Below are 16,675 nucleotides of genomic sequence, written 5' to 3' on the forward strand. Positions count from 1 at the left end.
GTGATTAGATCATTGTTCTCTGATCCTTTCCATCAGGAGTAGCACTTACCTAAAACATGGGGAGAGGAAGGTACAAAAGAGAAAAAAAAAATCCGTTTCTCTACATAGCCCTATTCTGGACCCAAAGATGTTTCTGTCACAACACCTTGCAAACAGATTAGGAAGCCCTACACCTCACACTCTCTGCAGCAGCAACACCCCACACCCTCTGCAGCAGCAACACTGTGTTCCTTAGACTACTCCCTATCTGAGGGGAAGAAGCAGGGGCTGGGGGCAATTGGCAGCTGAAGCTTCGGGTGGCAATGGAGGAGAAGGGTTAGAGCAAAGGAAGACACTGAGCTGGTATCTTCCTTAAGGTGCCCCTTGGCCAGGCTTGGGAGGAATTAGCTTAGAATGGAGTGTGTCTGCGTCCCCAGAGGCGGAATCCTCCCCCATGGGGGACAGTGGGATATCCTTTGAAAGATCTTTGGCATCATCAATAACTGTGACTCCCTCAGGCCCTTCAGAGGTTGGGCAGATGGTCAGAGGCTTCTTACCACAGGACCACAGGCAGAAGAAGGGTCGGAGGGGACCCGAGAAGGAGACATTGGGGAAACTGTAGATAAGGGTCCCATCCATCATATTGTAGAAGGAGATGTCTCCTGATTCATAGTCCAGGAAAATCCCAACCCGGCGGGGGGGTCCTGCCAAAGGCAGAGGGGTCCGGCGTGGGGTGAGGGCCCAGTAGCCATTTCCATACAACTCCACAGCCCAGAACCCATTTTCGGGAGTCAAGGGGTCAAATCCTTTCTTCATCACATTCTCCCTACACACCCCAATTGCCCAGTCGGTCGTGTCTCCCACCTCCACCTCCCAGTAGTGTCTCCCCGAGGTGAAGGCCTCACGCCCCAACACGCAAGGCCAGGAGTCAAATCTCTCCGGTTTCTCAGATAGTTTCTGGCGTGAATCTTCTAGTCGAACAGATTTTGAATCCTCATACAGAAAGAGGTGGGGGTGGGCAGTGTCTGCATCCAGAGTCACATCCACTAGAAACAGAGCGCCAAGCTGAGCGTCAGTGAGAGGCTCCAATACCCACCCGCTCATCTCTGAAGAAACAGATCTGTTTTAGGAGCTGACAGTTCTCCTCTGGAGAACTGTCTGGTCCACTCAGCTGTCTCAATTCCTCCCCTTCCTCAGCAGCCACATGTTAAATCAGAGGATCACATATCATGGGCCTCTACTTACATGAAATGTCCAGAGTAGGTGAAACATACAGATTGAAAGTAGGTTAGGGGTTGCTTAGGTCTGGAAGGAATTGGGGCCAGGGAAGGATAGCTGGAGGATAGAATTTTCTCTTAGAAATACTTTAAAAACTTGCCTGTGGTGATGGGTACACAACTCTGAAAACACCAAAGGCCTTTATATTAAACAACTGAATGAGCGGCCAGTCCCAGTGCCACATGGGGCCTTGTCCAGGGAGCCTGCCTCCTAGCTGTCTCCCAGGAATGCACTTTGTGCCTCAAGGAAAATGTCAAAACCATTTGCCACTATCTTTCCCCTAACTTCACAACTAGAGCATGTTTTCATTTCCAAATATTGTAGCACTTTGTGGCTCTGGGATACAGCCTCATAGCCTTTGCAAAGTTCAAAACCACTGACCTGCATGTAATGTAGCCTTTTTCCAATCTGCAATGAAATAGAGAGAGAGAGAGTCACAGACAGGAATATAACCAAACAGGGAAAACCGTGAATGAAATGTTGATGAGATAGAACTTACTGAGCTCTTCCAGGAGTTTCTCTGGAAAACAAACAGAAACACCTCAGTGACCTTCTAGAGTGGACACAAAGACAGGAAAAAACTGGTGTGGAAACACACAAAGGAACTTTTATTTGATCCTGATGACCTGATTACCAAGCCATTATCAATAGGTGAAGAACAAGGATTTTTTCTTGTTTTGTTTCTAAGAAATAGGCAGGAAGTCCCCGCTGGTCAGGGATCAGATCTTTAGTAACAAGAGATTATTACCAGGAAACTGAGTTAGAAGTGAAGACAGAGTCTGAGGGTGAGTTATGAACAACCAGGTCTAATATTTTCATTAGGCTTCATTTTGACTCCTCCTGTAGCCCAAATATCTGTTATAGCTGTTTTTCATAATGGATACCAGTGACTTTGGGGTTGGGGGTGGGGTGGGAGGTGGGTCTTACAGTCCCTTCTGACTTTCAGGATTGTAGAATCAACTGTCTCCCCATGGGCAGTCACCTTGAAGGATTTGGCTTCCTGGGAAGCACCCCGACAAGCAGTCTGGGAGCCTGCAACTTACCTCTAGAGCTGAATTCATTCTTCCTCAATCTGGATCTTTCTCCATAGAGTCTCCAAGTGAAAAACATAGATCCAATGGTGAGAAGTCCTAAGACCATCACAATGACAATCACAGCCACCATCCAGGGAGTCAGCCTTGGGAGGAAGGTTGCTGAAATGGAACCCCCCAGGACAATATCTGTGAAGATAACCCAAACAAGACCAGCTCTTCTTCCAAAGAGAGTTGGAAGTAGGGGATGGACCCCACTCCTACCAGCAGGAGTAGCGCCTCTGGCATCACTCTAAGCATCTCAAAAATATTTTGATTTTAGGTAGAAGAAAGAGAAAAATAACAATGAATATGAACGAGACAGGTTTTGGGACAGGAACTGTTAAGTAAAGAACTTAATGGACTAATTTACATTGTTATGGAAATTCTTCCTTAAAAAAATCATTGCAGGGCCCTTCCTGGCAGCACAACCTGTTAAAGCGCAGCACTATGAAGCTATCCACAGCCACTGCAGCAAGAGCTCCATCCTGGGCCAGGGAGTGACCCACATGGTGCAGCAGACCTTTCCTGACCACCCGCTGCTCCCCTCAGCAGTGTCTTTCAGTAGATCTGCCTGTTCTGTTCCCAGTTCTTCTCTAGTGAATCCTCCAACCCCCCCCCCACACCCTGGCCTGTACCCCAGTTCTTGTATACATAAATAAAGGTATAAATCTTTAAAAAAAAAATCAAGGCAGCATAGGACCCTAGGGTAGAAGGAACAGAATGGAACTAAATAACCAAAAATAAGGAAGAAATGTGTGAACTAGAGGTGGTGTCTGGGAAATAAATAATGACAAGGTTTGCTTCCCTGGGGACCTTGGAAACCTAGATAGAACTGTAGCTTGGATGGAAGGAAGGGGCATAAGAAAGAAACAGTAAAACAAGGAAGATAACTTAGTTGTTTTGGTTACTCCCTGAGAGATGGCTCTGGATCTGGAAGACCCCCTAAAACTTATCCCTTAAAATGAAATATATGGAATTTCTGGGTAGAGGTGACACCTTCAGAATCCTTACAGTATGGTGAGTGGGACTTCCTGAAATCATCGTGCAGAAGCTGAGTTGGGGAATGTGGACAACTCTGCTGTGAGGTTACTCCTGCTCAGGGGTCTCAGGTGATGTGGCCCTGAAACTCAGCAGTAGTTTCACTGACCTGGTATGGAAATCTCCATTTCCTTCTCCTGGCCAAGAAGGAGGTTCTGGATGCTGCAGGACACATTCCCCAGGGAGGTGTCCCTGATAATCACCGAAGCTGCCACACTGAACAGGCCTTCTTTATCAGGAGTCCTGGCCTCTGACGTAGATGGGAATTTCTCTCCCTTGGAAGTTCTCCATTGCACCTGGGGCTCTGGGTACCAACCCACTGAGGTACACTTCAGCTGGATCTCCCCACTCTCTTGAACTTCCATGTGGACATGAGGCTCAGAGCCCAGAGCTGTGAAGAGAGAAGCTGGCCTTACCCCTTTATGGACATGCTTCTGGGACCCCAACCACCACAGAGTGGCAGTTTGAGAAAGAGAAGCACAAGGGACTGGGACTGAGGGGGACTTATCTCCATGCTTCATTACGTAAGGAAACTGAGGCATCAATCAAAGGAATTTCCTACATCTCACCAGAGAGGAATGCCATGTTGGAAGCTAGAATGTGATGGGAGATTAAGGGATGCTTAATCACTCAGCAGGAACAGCAAGATCAGTGGCTTAGAGTGGTGTTGGCTGGTAGGAGGGAATTCTGTGCTCACAAGGATTGTGAGGAGGCTTTAGGGAGGAGAACTAGGAGAACTCTTTTCACCCCTTAAGGGTGAAAAGAGAAGGACACTTGCAGAGAAGGGAGCTGTAGGATTTTCTTTGCACTGAAATCACAGCTGCCAATTTAAGTTTCCTTTATTATGACCATGATTCACAAACTTCCTTTATATCCTGGTATAAATCAATGTAAAGCTGCCTTTCCTGCCTAATTAAAAACCTTAAACTAAGGGAAAAGTTCTTAAACCACAGCCATACGTTTAATCCCTATGCCAAGTTTGTGCATATAGATAAAAAGATGTGTTCCTTTCATGAAAAGAGCTGCCATTTTTGGCAGATTCTCAAAGTATATATCACTCAGAAAAGAAAACAATGCAGTTTTATGCTGTCAAATCTCTAAGGGTTTAATTAGCCACCTGTAAAATATTTCCCTAAAAAACCCAAGGGGATTGCAACTGAGATGGAAAAATACACAAAATTATGTAAAAATAAACTAATATAAAAAAAATGTTTCCCAAAAAAGGAAGTGGGAATTATGTATGATGCGGCCTGGGAGACACCCATGTAGGAGGCAGGAACCCAGACTTCACCTGAGAATGTTTCAAACTTTATTTGAATATTTACATGAAAGGCAATATCTTAGCATATTCTGCATTGTAGAACAGTCTGAGGCAAAGTGTAGAGTGCTTTTCAAAATTAAAAAGAAAATTCCCACATACTCTCTAATTTTCTTTCATTCTTGCACATTCTCATTGGGCAGAAGCTTCCAGAGCTTCACTGAGAAAACAGACTCAGAAAGAGATTCCCCAGCCAATGAGAAAAAGGGACCTTAGGGTAGACACCTCCTGGAGTTCACCATGTTCCTCCTTGTTTCACCTGACTTTTGACTTGAAGCCAAAATGGAAACAAAAAACAAAACCTTTCTGGGGAGGTGGTGAGATGGGGAAAGAGATGAGAAAGTTAATGAATGCCCTGCTCCAGTGATCTGGGGTGACCAGACTCTAGGTGCTAATCCAGAAAGCAGCCTCAAAGTATGCAGGGGTGCCGCACCCTTGCGAAACCTATAGGGGGTAAACCTAGAGAGTGATAGAATGGAAAGTTACACACCCACCAGGGCGGCTACTTCATTGATAACCTGCGCAGGTGTTTATCCTATACCTGGGAGGAAAAGGCAGGCAAGGAGTGACAGAAAGCTCAACACCAGACACAGCTGCTATTCTCGCTCCAGGCTCAAGTCCAGCCCTCTTCCCACTCACCCCCCACTCTGGACCTGCCAACCCCTTGCAATCCAAGGGGCTGCTCTGTGGCGTAAACCTGACGGGCAGCTCCCCAGCTGGTGATCCACATGGAGGACGTCACCGCGGCCCACTCACCAGCGACCTTCAGATGCAGGGTGGCCTGCTCGTAGGTTTGGTTCTCCCTGAAGAAGCACCGGTACTCGCCGTCGTCCGAGGCCTTGACCCCGTGTATCCTCACGGCCGCGCAGCCCGAGGGGACGTGGCGGTCCACCAGCGACGCCCTCCCGCGGTACTCGGCCATCTGCTCGACCTCCTTCTCGGCGCCGTCCAGATGCACCAGGACGGCTGGAGAGAGCTTCTGCCGGAACCAGCGCAGCTCCATGTGCTCGGCGCTCACGTTTGGGGACAGACAGCAGGGCAGCTCCGTGTCCTCTCCCACCAGGGCCAGGATGGGCTCGTGGGGGCCAATCACGTTAAAGTGAGCTGCCCCAATACCAGGAGGGTCAGAGAAAAGTAGACATGAGGGCAGAGGACTGACGCAGACCAGATTCCCCACAAAGGCTGTGTACCCCACCATTTCTCTTATTCCTTTGACAGCATGAGGGGCCCCTTGTGGGCCCTGGTGGCGGTCACAAGGAAGAACCAGATGGGAAGTGTACATTTATTGAGAAATGTCATTTCTGCAGGACAGTCCGGGACCTACCAGAATCTAGTTTGGGCAGGTGGAGGAGAAGGAGGGTGAGCAGACATAAGGGGAGGCAGGAGCGTTGGAAAACTGCCATCTTGGATCTTTCTGAGGCAGCAAGATGCAGGTGCTCTGGGCTTCGCCAGTAACTTCAGCCTAGGAGATGAATGGGTAAGGTTCTCTAGACATTCTTTTCCCGGGTCTTCTCAACCACTCTCTCCAAAGAGTGCCCTTGACTTTACCTCTCCCCCCACACCACACACTATAATCCACATCACCATTAGCACCCACCCACCACCCAAGTTGGGTTAAGCATGAGCAACAAAATGAACAGTGAAACCCCCAGAGACCCAAGAGAAGAGAGTTGTGAGGCTTAATACTCATGAATAGGTTGCTATAAATGGACAAATCTTGGAAACACCGTCCTACAAAATGTCTTCTTTCAAAGACAACAGCTTTGACATTTGCTTTGAGCATTTTTTTTAGCAATGGTGGCAGAGATGGAAACCAAAGGGGTGATCCCGGCGAGAGTAAAGGAGAGATGGGACAAGAAAGGGGGGCTGACTAACACTGAAGCATTTGCAGAGTAGGGGCCTTGAGGGGAAGCAGCCAGGGAAGAGAGATTGCCCTCCAGCCTGCTGGCACTCAGGGGCCCAGAGTAACTGCAGATACTGACCTCTGATTTCGGAGGAGAAGGCACCAGGGAGCCGCTGCCCCAAGTGAGAAAACTGGTCGTGGCTCCAGAGGCAAAAGTTAAACTCGGAGAAGGAAGGAGGAAGTGCTGTGGCAGCACAGCCCCCAGGCCCCTGAGGTTTTGTTTTTTTTTTTCCTCATTTGTTAAAATTTTTTTTTATTACAAAGTTTATTTTTACATCATTTTGCACATTTTTTTTCCATCTCGATTGTAATCCCCGCGTGTTTCCCATCACCAAATCACCCCTGTGCCACCACCATAGTCCGGTGCATTTCCCTCCCCCCCCCCCTTTTTGATCCCATTCCCCACTCTGCCCCCACAGAATGTCTCTGGTATATGGTTGTTCATTATTTTTGTTATTTTCTCGCCTGGTCCATTATACTCCTGCTATGAGTGAAACCATCCAGTATTTTTCTTTCTCTTTCTGGCTTATCTCACTAAGCACGATCTTTTCCAGCTCCATCCAAGTTGCTGCAAAAGACATGTGTTTCTCTTTTTTGGTTGCTGAGTAATATTCCATTGTATATATGTACCACGTCTTTCTAATAGGCCCCTGAGGTTTTTACTGTGGAAAAAAAAAGGGTTTCCAGAGAGGGCACGAGGTTGTGGACCTGTGTCTTTAGCTCAGAGATCAAGACATCCATCACTGAAAGCCACGAGAATGAAGGAGGAGACTCTAGACTAATATGCCATGTGAGCACTTGGGCCAGGGCACTCTTCTCTCCAAGCCTCAGTTCTTTTTAGCTCTAAAATGGGAATATTGTTAGTAATCCTTCCTTTGGAGAGGTGTTGGGAGGATCACATGAGATTAAGCATGAAAGTATTTAACAATTTGTGGGGGCATGGGAAAGGCTAAGTGGTTGTGCTACTGTTTCTGTGGATTGAAAATTAAAGTAGTCTGGGAATGACAGAGAGAGATTCAGTTTTCAAGGGCCCACAGTTGCCTCCTTAAAAGCAATCCATGAGGACTGTAATTTCCCTATTTTGGGCTAAGCCTCTTATTGTTATTGAAAAAAAAGTCATGTGGAAAAATATGTTTCAATAGTAGAAATCCCCCACAATGTCATCAGTGAGTGATCACTTTTAATCATATTTTGGCTTATTTCCTCCCAGTCTTCTGTATATCAAAAACAGGATCCCTGAGGCTTTTGCTCAAAAAAACATTGGTAATAGCTAGATAGTATCCTATTGTGAGTTCCCATAATTCCCAACATCTGGGGACATTTTTGGGTTTTTGTCTATTATAAATAGTTCACTTTATACGTAAGTCTTTGTCCACATTTTTGACAACTTCCTGATAAACTTTCTGATCAGTTCTCAGAAATATAATTATCAGGTCAAAAGGGTATGAGCATACTGCCAGAAACCTCTTCCTGGAATGTTAACCTATCATACCATCAACAGAAATGTCCTTCTCATTTAGTTACTGCCAGCACTGAGGGTCACTGTCTTCCATTATCATTCATGAGAAGGGGGCTTTGATCAAATTATTTTCTTAAGCATTTACTAGACAAATGCTTTAACCAGCTAAGCCATGAAGCCCACTTTTTAGGCATCTATATAACAGTATAGGCTGGTCCTTTTTCATGGTAACCATTTACTATTTTCTGGAAGTAAAATTCCAGGCTAAATGCCCACCTCTAGACAGATTCGCATATATCTTCTTATCAATACGAACTTTTTAAAAATTAAAAATCTCAACCCTGCATTATATTTATAGTAAAGTCCTTCATCACCCTGATTTGTTCTTTTCTTTTTAATTGGAGCTATAATTAAGGCCCATAAAGGTAACTGCTTCCTCTGACCCAGCTGATTTCTGGAAGAATAATTCCCAAGGATATATTTAATCATGGTGTTTTCTCTTAAAAATTCCTACATGTCATGAAATAGTGACCCTAGTGCCAAGTTTAGGCACTATAATCTGGTCAAGAAAATGCTGTGAGATCTAATGCTTCTTTCTTCTCAATCTCTTCTCCCTCTAAGAGCTCACCCAAAAAGCCACTGGCAGAATTTTGACAAATTCTGGGCTGCTTCAACCTACATAATACCCCTTCAGGTTTTAAAATTAGTGCACCTATCTCTTTCTAGTGTGGTCTGTTTCTTATCTGCACATTTCTGGTTTTTCTCTGCCAAAACTCACTTACGGGCAGTCTCTCCCCGAACAACCTCACTTCTAGGGTCTCTCCTTTTTTCACTCACTGCACCTCGCTGGCATCACACCCAATACCCGGGCCAGAGGAGCTCTGGGAAGGACTCTCCAGCCACTGCCTGACAGGAGAAGCACTGTTGAGTCTCATTGCTTCATCTTCTGTAAGATCTGTTGAACTATGACCCTGGATATCCTTTGCCTCCTGCCTGTGAAATCCGTTCTCTGAAGATGGGCCAGGCTTGTCCTGTGTCAGAAAAAGGGTGTCGTCCTTCTCTGTTGGTGCACGCCGGCCCTGCATCCTATTTAAGAAGCAGATGTGGGCTCTCCCTGTTGGCGCAACTGATGGGTTAAAGCACCACATTATGAAACTCTCCAAAGCCACTGCAGCACGAGTTTGATCCCCTGCCAAGGAGCTGACCCACATGGCATGGCAGGCCTCTCTTGACTAGCCTGCTGCTCCCCTCAGCAGTGTATTTCCATGGATCTGCCTGTTCTGATTCCCCACTCTGTCTCTGGTGACTCTTCTCACTCACCAACCTCTGGCCTGTATCCCAGTTCTGTAAGCATAAATAAATAAATATTAAAAAAAAAAAAGAAGCAGATGTGCTTACTTTGTCTTTGTTTCTGAGTCTGTCTTCCTGTCCTAAACTGAGCTCTCTGAGTTCACACGCTCTGACTTCCCATCAGCATACAGACCAGGGGAGAACATGCAGCTTCAAGCAGATGAACGGGTCCTGAGCCGTCCTCCTTTGACACACTCCTGCCCTTGGTGTTTAACTTGCCTATTGTCAACTTCCTCTTTTCAACACATTCTAATTAGACTCTGTCCCTGCTCTACATTGACACAAAAAATTCACAGGAAATGTCTTTTGGGGAAAAGATCTTTTACTTGTACCCAAGGCAGCTAGACTGAATGGAACCAGCAAAATAGAAACAAATGGTGTTTAGAACTCAAGCTGTTACATGGTAGCTGCATTCTAACTGGATGATATATATTTTTCAGGGTTTATTTATACTTAGAAGAACTGGGGTATAGGCCAGAGGTGTAGGGGTGAGAGAATGTACCAGAGACAGGCAGATCTAGTGAAATACACTGCTGAGGGGAGCAGCGGGAGGGTCAGGAGAAGTCTGCCACACCATGTGGGCCACCCCGGGCAGGGAATCGAACTCATGCCACGGTGGCTTCAGATAGCTTCATAGTGCTGTGCCTCAAACCATTGCACCACCAGGAAGAACCCTGATTAGGTGATATTTGAGACATTTTGACAGACATCAACAGTCTTAGGTGACCAGAAGCAGGATCTCTAAATTCTCCAGGTACTTGCCTCTCGTGGCACCATTGATTATGAAAAGACTGATGTGGCTGCTCTAAGGAAGTTCCTGCTAGTCTCAGTAGAGAATAGAAGCACAAACTTCTTCCTTTCAGACATAAAAAACATCTGTGCTGAGGAATTTGATGATCCCTTTTGCCAGCAAACCTAATGGCAAAATATCAGGGTCCCCCCCTTTTTCATCATATATTTTTAAAATTTCTAATATTGGAGGTCAAATCCATTGATTACTCTCCTCTTACTTGATTTTTCTGAGGCAATCACTTGTTTTCTTTTTACATTTCACTTTTCTTGTATAAAACAACCCATACAAAGAGCTTTTTAAAAACTAAATAGTATAAGGAGATTTAAGAAAAGCATCAGTGCCACTTCTACCTAACCTTCCTCATTCCCCAGAAACAACCTGTTCAGAGGTTTCATGGTATTTACTACCTAGTTCTCAAGAGAATAGCATATATATTGCTAGTTCTTGAGCTATCCATTTTTTATAGATTTTCTTTTAATCCCTATTATGATCAATGATGACTTCATTCCTGTGGTGGATCATTTTGTGTTAATTTGACTGGGCATAGGATGCCTAGATTATTTCTTACAGAGTACATCTGTAAGGATGTTTCTGGAAGAAATAAGCATTAAAATTGGTAAGCTGAGTAAAGAAGGCTGACTTCAAGTCATTGAGGGCCTGAACAAAAATGTGTAGGAAAAATGAATTTGCTCTCTGTTTGCTGGACAGATGTCTCCTCCAGCTGCTCCTGGTTCTCCAGTCTTTGGACTCAGAACCAATTTATACCATTGACTCCCCTGGATCTGAGGCTTTCAAGACTGTGCTAGAACTTTACCACCCTTTTTCCTGGGCCTCCAGCATGTCAGGAGAAGATCATGGGTCTCTGAGCTTCCATAATCATAAATGAATCTGTGTCTCGGTGTATCTGCATCTATTGCTATATCTGCATGCACCTCTAAACCCCTATATATCCTATTGGTTCTCTGGAGAACCCTGACTAAACCAGTTTTCTTCTGTCACCAATAGAAAGGTACCACTTTTGCTCAATGTTTCCAGTATTATGGTTATATAGCCATTTTGTGGAGCCAAATGTCATTTTTGATTAATTTATTTTCCTGTATAACCTCTTGTGTTGTGGGGGAGGGTAGAGGGCAGAAGGTGTTAAATAGTTTACCCCATTTCCTTTGTTTAGTTTTCTGTGTTTCCATCTCCCCTCTAACAGTCTCCAAATAAACTTTCTTTTTTCCTCAAGTTTTATTGATTTCTCAGTCATCTACATAACTATGTGACTTTGGGGGGACATTTTCAAACCTCTGCAGGGGCACATGCTTCCCTTACTCTTCACTATCCCCTGTTTCCCCACTGTTAGGCCTGGTAACCACTATATTTTTCATAGTTTCTAAGAACTATTTTTGCTGTGCTGTACCAGTTTTTTCAGCTATTTACATTCCACAAATAAGTGAAATCATTTGCTATCTGTCTTTTGTCTTCTGACTTATTGTACTAATCAAGGTTGATCTGTTTTGTTCCAAGAGGCACAATTTCATCTTTTTTTTTTTTGACAACTGAGTCCTATTCCATTAGTTATATATCCCACAGTTGCTTTATCCATTCATATGTAGTTGGCCATTTATGTTGGCTCCATGACTTTGGCTATTAAATGCAGCTACGAATGACCATAAGTGTGAAAGTGTGAATTAATCTCACACTAAGGTTTTTCATATTTGAGTAAATAGCTGTAGCAGTGGCATTACTGTGTCAAATATTTCCATTTGAGTACCATATCAGTACCCTCACTGCCTGTCTAGCTCTTCTTTACCCTGCCGCTCCAAAGCAGCCCTTCTGAGACTGAGTTGAGATATGCTTCATTGGAGGGTCTAATTAAAAGCACAGATTCTGATTTACTAGTAGTAGTCCTGGCACCAGACCTGTAATGGTGGGGTCAAGAGTCTCTCTGCTGGCCAACAGCAGTTGCATCCTGCTCCTTATTCAGACGCTGCTGGTGAGGAGGCAGCTGGGGGTGCCCCTGGGGATGCCTCAAGCCCAGTCTTGAGCTTGTTTCCTTGGCCAGCAGCTAGACCACGCTATGACCAAGGACTTAAGAGAATGGGCCATCAGGTGAGGACTGTGTTCTGTGGCTGGCTAGTGGGCTTTGTGATCAGTTGCTTTCTCGGCACATGCTGTTGACATGCTGGAATTAATCAGAGGTGACCTGATGATATGTCAACATCATAACACTGACAGTATTCTTCTATCACAACTGTTAAATTTTTATACTTTGTAGCTCAACAGAGTTTGTGTATTTGAAGGATGGGTAGAAAGGAAGTGAAGAGGTCTGAGGAAGATGGTGAAGGATTTTGGTGTAAAGAGAGATTGAATAGAGTGTGTAGGGTGTGGGGGCGGGGGGGTGAGGGGAAGAATTAAATGTGCCCCCATGGAACAAGAAGCTGAGATCTGGTTGAGTGTTCACATCTGTGAGTCATAATCCCGGAAATGTTTTGAAACCGAGTGTCCCTAGAACAATAAGGAAGGGCAGACAGGGAACTTACAGGAGCCAATAAAGGGAATTTGAATTGAGCAAGAGAGAAATAGGAGGAGCGAGGGAAAAACAGGAGTGTGTGGTCACTCTGGGTTCTTCCCGGAATCTTCTCCCCTGCATCCTTTCTTCTGGTTACCTGATGGGTAACACTCACTCTTTGGGAGACAGGCTATAGAAAACCAGAAAATACAGAGTTAAAAAATTTTAGAAATAAAACATGAACTCATTATTGGTCTTACTTCAGCTTGGTTTTCTCTTTGTGCAGTTATCATTCTAGCTTGCCTTATTAGATCTTGTTTTAGCTTGAGTTCTCCCCCAAAGAAGGCCCCAACACACAGATTTGGGTGTAAGTAATTTAATTGGGAAAGATTCTAGAAAGCAGAGGGAAAGAGAGCAAATGAAACAGGAAAGAGCCAACACAGGGTTTGATAATTCCTGGTTTACCTTTATGAACACCTGGGACTCCGTCTTACTCTTCATAATCTCTGAGAGGTTGTGTGGCACTGGAAACTACTCAATCCAGAGTAGTTGCTGAGGGGTGGGGAAGCAGATTTACAGTCCAACCCCTCACTGCTTGAGGATCTTCTGGGGTAGATATGAACAGGAAGTGTATGCTGGCAGAGAGAGGGAAACCAAGAGAGTGAGGAGGGAGGAGGAGGGAGGCAGAGAGAGGAGAGGGGGAGGGATGTCAGAGGCATCTCTTTTTGTCTAAGGACATGAGACACCATCCCAGAAAACTTCAGGTGTCCTCAGGAGAAGGCCTTTCAGTCTGTTCACTGACCTCCACTCCTAGGTCCCTGACCCCTACTATTCACCTCTCCACATCACCCCTCCATGCCTTTCTTTCCTGATTATGAGCCGCAGATGAGTGTGATGTTACATTATTTGGGGGAAAAGAGAAATGGAATTTTAGGATCACCTTCCAAAGCCTGTGTGTCTTCTAAGGGAAGTTAGAAACAGAGTGGGGAGCAGAACAGGCAGATCTACTGAAATCCACTGCTGAGGGGAGCAGTGGGCGGGTCAGGAGAGGTCTGCTGCACCACATGGGTCAGCTCCGTGGCTGGAGAGCTAACTTGTGCTGGAGCAGCTGTGGCTAGCTTAGTAGTGTTGTGCTTTATTTAACCCATTGTGCTTCCAGAGAGGACCCAACTGGTCTTTTCTCTCTCAGCAGTGAGAGAGGTTTTATAAATAATGCAAAGCCTTGTTGATATGAACAATGAGACTTCTTCAAGCTCTTTTATGAGTTCACTTTGGAAAATAAACAGAATTAGACCAATGAATATTTGAGTTAAAGGTGTGGGAAGGAGGGTGAGTGTTTTTGTGAAGGGTACAAAGGAGTGACTGTTGCCTTCTGTGAACACTTGATTACAGAAATGGATCCATGGATTATGAACAAGGAATGTTTTTTGTTTCCGCTTTTGTTCTTAGAAATCTGCAGGAAGTTCCTTTTGGCTTTTGATACTAAGATATTTTCCTGAATCTGCGGAACAGAAAGCCTGGAGCCAAGTTTGGGGTGGTAGTGGTGCGTGGTAAGCACTGGAGACTGGCAGTGGGGTTCAGTCTTACCTGTGACCAGGCTGAAGACCACCTGTGGTCAAACCTGTTAGTTGCCTTTATTGATACTTGTTGGGGGAAGGGTGCTGGCTTGGCTGGTGTGGGTGGGTCACTGTGTCTCAGTGAGAGGATATGGGGAATATATAGGATTTAGGGGAGGTTCAATAAAGGCAAGTTTGCTTTAAATGTTGTCAGAAAGCAGGGACTGCTGCATGACCTAACATGGTAGTGATTTTTACTAGGAGCTAGAGGAACAGAGTGGGCTTAAGTTAAAAGGCAGGAAGCAGCAGTAAATGATGCAGTTAGCCGAGAGAGGGAGATGTCTGGTCATTTTTGTGGTTTGCCCAATGTTCTTGTTTTGATTCTGTCCGTGCTCTGATAGGATTATAGAATGCATTTGTTTTTGTCCCACAGAATGGCCTTGTCTGATGTCGGTTTTGAAGGCTGGGCATCCCAAGATGGCCAAAACAAGCTGTAGAAAAATTGTCATTTTGGCATGCAGATTATTGCAAACTAAGGTCAGCTGAGGGCGGGCAAACTCCTAAGAAACCTGCACTCTTAATAACCTAATAGAATGAAAATTGTTTCTATTACCCCAAATTAGGGTTTTATCTGAAATTGCCTTTGCTGGAGAAACCTATCCACATGAAAAGCATCTGCTCATGTAAGTCACCTTCTCCTTGTCATGTGAGTCCTTGTCCTCTCTCTGTGAAGCCCTACGACCCTCTCCCATGCCCTAGCTAGGGATGCACACCCTCATTTTGCTCCTTTTGCTTTGAAATCTACACCCAAGTGGATTCTCCATACTTATGTAATCAAATTGTTCTTTTCTCCTAGTAGTCTGCCTGATGTAAACTTGATTGTTTGATCAGCAGAAAAGCCCAGCATGATAGAGGCCCAGTCCTACCCTGAATAGCAAAAGCCTTTAAGGTTGCTTAGTAACACTGCAGATTGAAAGGTCTGGGGTAATTACCCACGTGCCTTGCACCTGACTGTATAAATGGGTTGATTTGGGGGCCAAGCATTGGGAAGTCTGGGAGGAAGATAAATTATTCTATAGACTGGCTTCACAGGAACCTATTATTTCTACTCAGCTCCTACCCCGTCCCCAGCTCCCAGACAACTGACTCTTAGTCCTCAGGTCTCAGAAAAGACCTCACTTTCTCCAGTACACCCTTTGTGACTTTACATCTAAGTAGTCACCCCCATACCCTTCCTTTCTCTCCACAATATCGCCCTGCTATTTCCTATATGGCACCCAACTTTGCACATGTGTGAAAAGTGCTAAGTTCATTGAAAATGGACAGATGCATAAAGATAGGAATAAAAGAACAAGCAGAGGCGAATAGATACCAAGTTTTTACTATTTTAATTGTTCCAGAGTGGCTGACACAGAATTGGGTTCATGTCTAGTTTCAACAAATACTTAAAATAAGTGAATTTTACATTAGGAGAGTAAAGAGAAGACATGATTTAGCAAATGTGTCCAGATGAGAACTCTATTTTCCTTGAACAACAACAACAAAAAATACACTTGACCTTGCCTCATCTTACTGTGAATGGCCATAAATGTAGTGTGAAGATGCAAGGATACAACGTAAGTGAAAGAGCTTTGTAAACTATAATAAAAGATAGAAGCATCCACACAAAGCCTTATTTTACAGAAACTGTAACATGAAAAACTGCCCCTTGGTTAAAGATAAAGATAAAAATGGCCAGTAAGTAGCAGCACTTGTTTCTCGAGTTTTCAGTCTGGTGTTTTAGTTAAAGTCATTCAAACAATACTGTAACAACTATACAAAAAATAAAACAACAGGTACATATTAAAAACTCAGTATCCATCTCAACTGGCTTAGCTATTTCAGTGTTTCTGATTCTTTCCAGAATGTGTCCATTTGTAACTGTAGTAGTAAAATTTTGAGCTTTTATATACATTTTTGGATTCACTCTTACCACCGAATTACTATGCTATGTGAAATGGGATACCATTTTAAACTATGATATTTAAATGCTTGATTCAATTCCAGGCCCTCTATCCTGGTGCTCAAAATCAGTTTGCAGAATTTCTGGGGGTGTCACAGTTTCAAGGCATGTACAAGGGCAATACTGTTTCCATCATCATCATCATCATCAAACACTATTTGTTTTCTTTGCTTTTATTCTTACATGGTGTACAGTGGAGTATTCTAGAACCTACATAACTTATACACACAGTTGATACCCCAATGTTGACTACAGAGAGAAATGCGGGTCTGGCCATCTCGTTGTAAGTAAACATGACAGTAAAACATTAAAGAACATCTTACTTCTCAATAACATTTCTTTTGCTTTAGTAAAAAAGTTCTTTTTCGTAAAATATATTTTCACAAATATACCTAGAATGGGCTTATTATTGCTATTTAAATATAAATT

The 16,675-nt window shown here is 44.3% G+C and overlaps 1 protein-coding gene across 1 annotated transcript; it reads right to left on the reverse strand.

The window, feature by feature from the left end:
• Positions 1–351: 351 nt before the first annotated feature.
• On the reverse strand, positions 352–6,089 carry LOC101636952 (butyrophilin subfamily 1 member A1). Its single transcript, XM_004694847.1, has 7 exons — positions 6,011–6,089; positions 5,443–5,790; positions 3,478–3,759; positions 2,301–2,450; positions 1,757–1,777; positions 1,639–1,665; positions 352–1,025 (listed from the first exon to the last, which is right to left on the reverse strand). Exons 1-7 carry the CDS (start codon positions 6,087–6,089, stop codon positions 352–354), a joined length of 1,581 nt encoding a protein of 526 aa, XP_004694904.1.
• Between the last annotated feature and the right edge of the window lie 10,586 nt (positions 6,090–16,675).

This window comes from Condylura cristata, unplaced genomic scaffold (assembly GCF_000260355.1).
Source record: "Condylura cristata isolate star-nosed mole 26May11 unplaced genomic scaffold, ConCri1.0 scaffold00048, whole genome shotgun sequence".
NCBI lineage: Eukaryota > Metazoa > Chordata > Mammalia > Eulipotyphla > Talpidae > Condylura > Condylura cristata.

Excerpts from the sequence above, each read along its gene's own strand:
- LOC101636952 (XM_004694847.1), bottom strand. The coding sequence starts at position 6,089 with ATGGCAGTTTTCCAACGCTCCTGCCTCCCCTTATGTCTGCTCACCCTC. Across the intron at positions 5,791-6,010 it reads CCTGCCCAAACTAGATTCTG|CTCACTTTAACGTGATTGGC; the intron begins GTAGGTCCCGGA and ends GTATTGGGGCAG. Across the intron at positions 1,778-2,300 it reads GAATGAATTCAGCTCTAGAG|AGAAACTCCTGGAAGAGCTC; the intron begins GTAAGTTGCAGG and ends TTTGTTTTCCAG.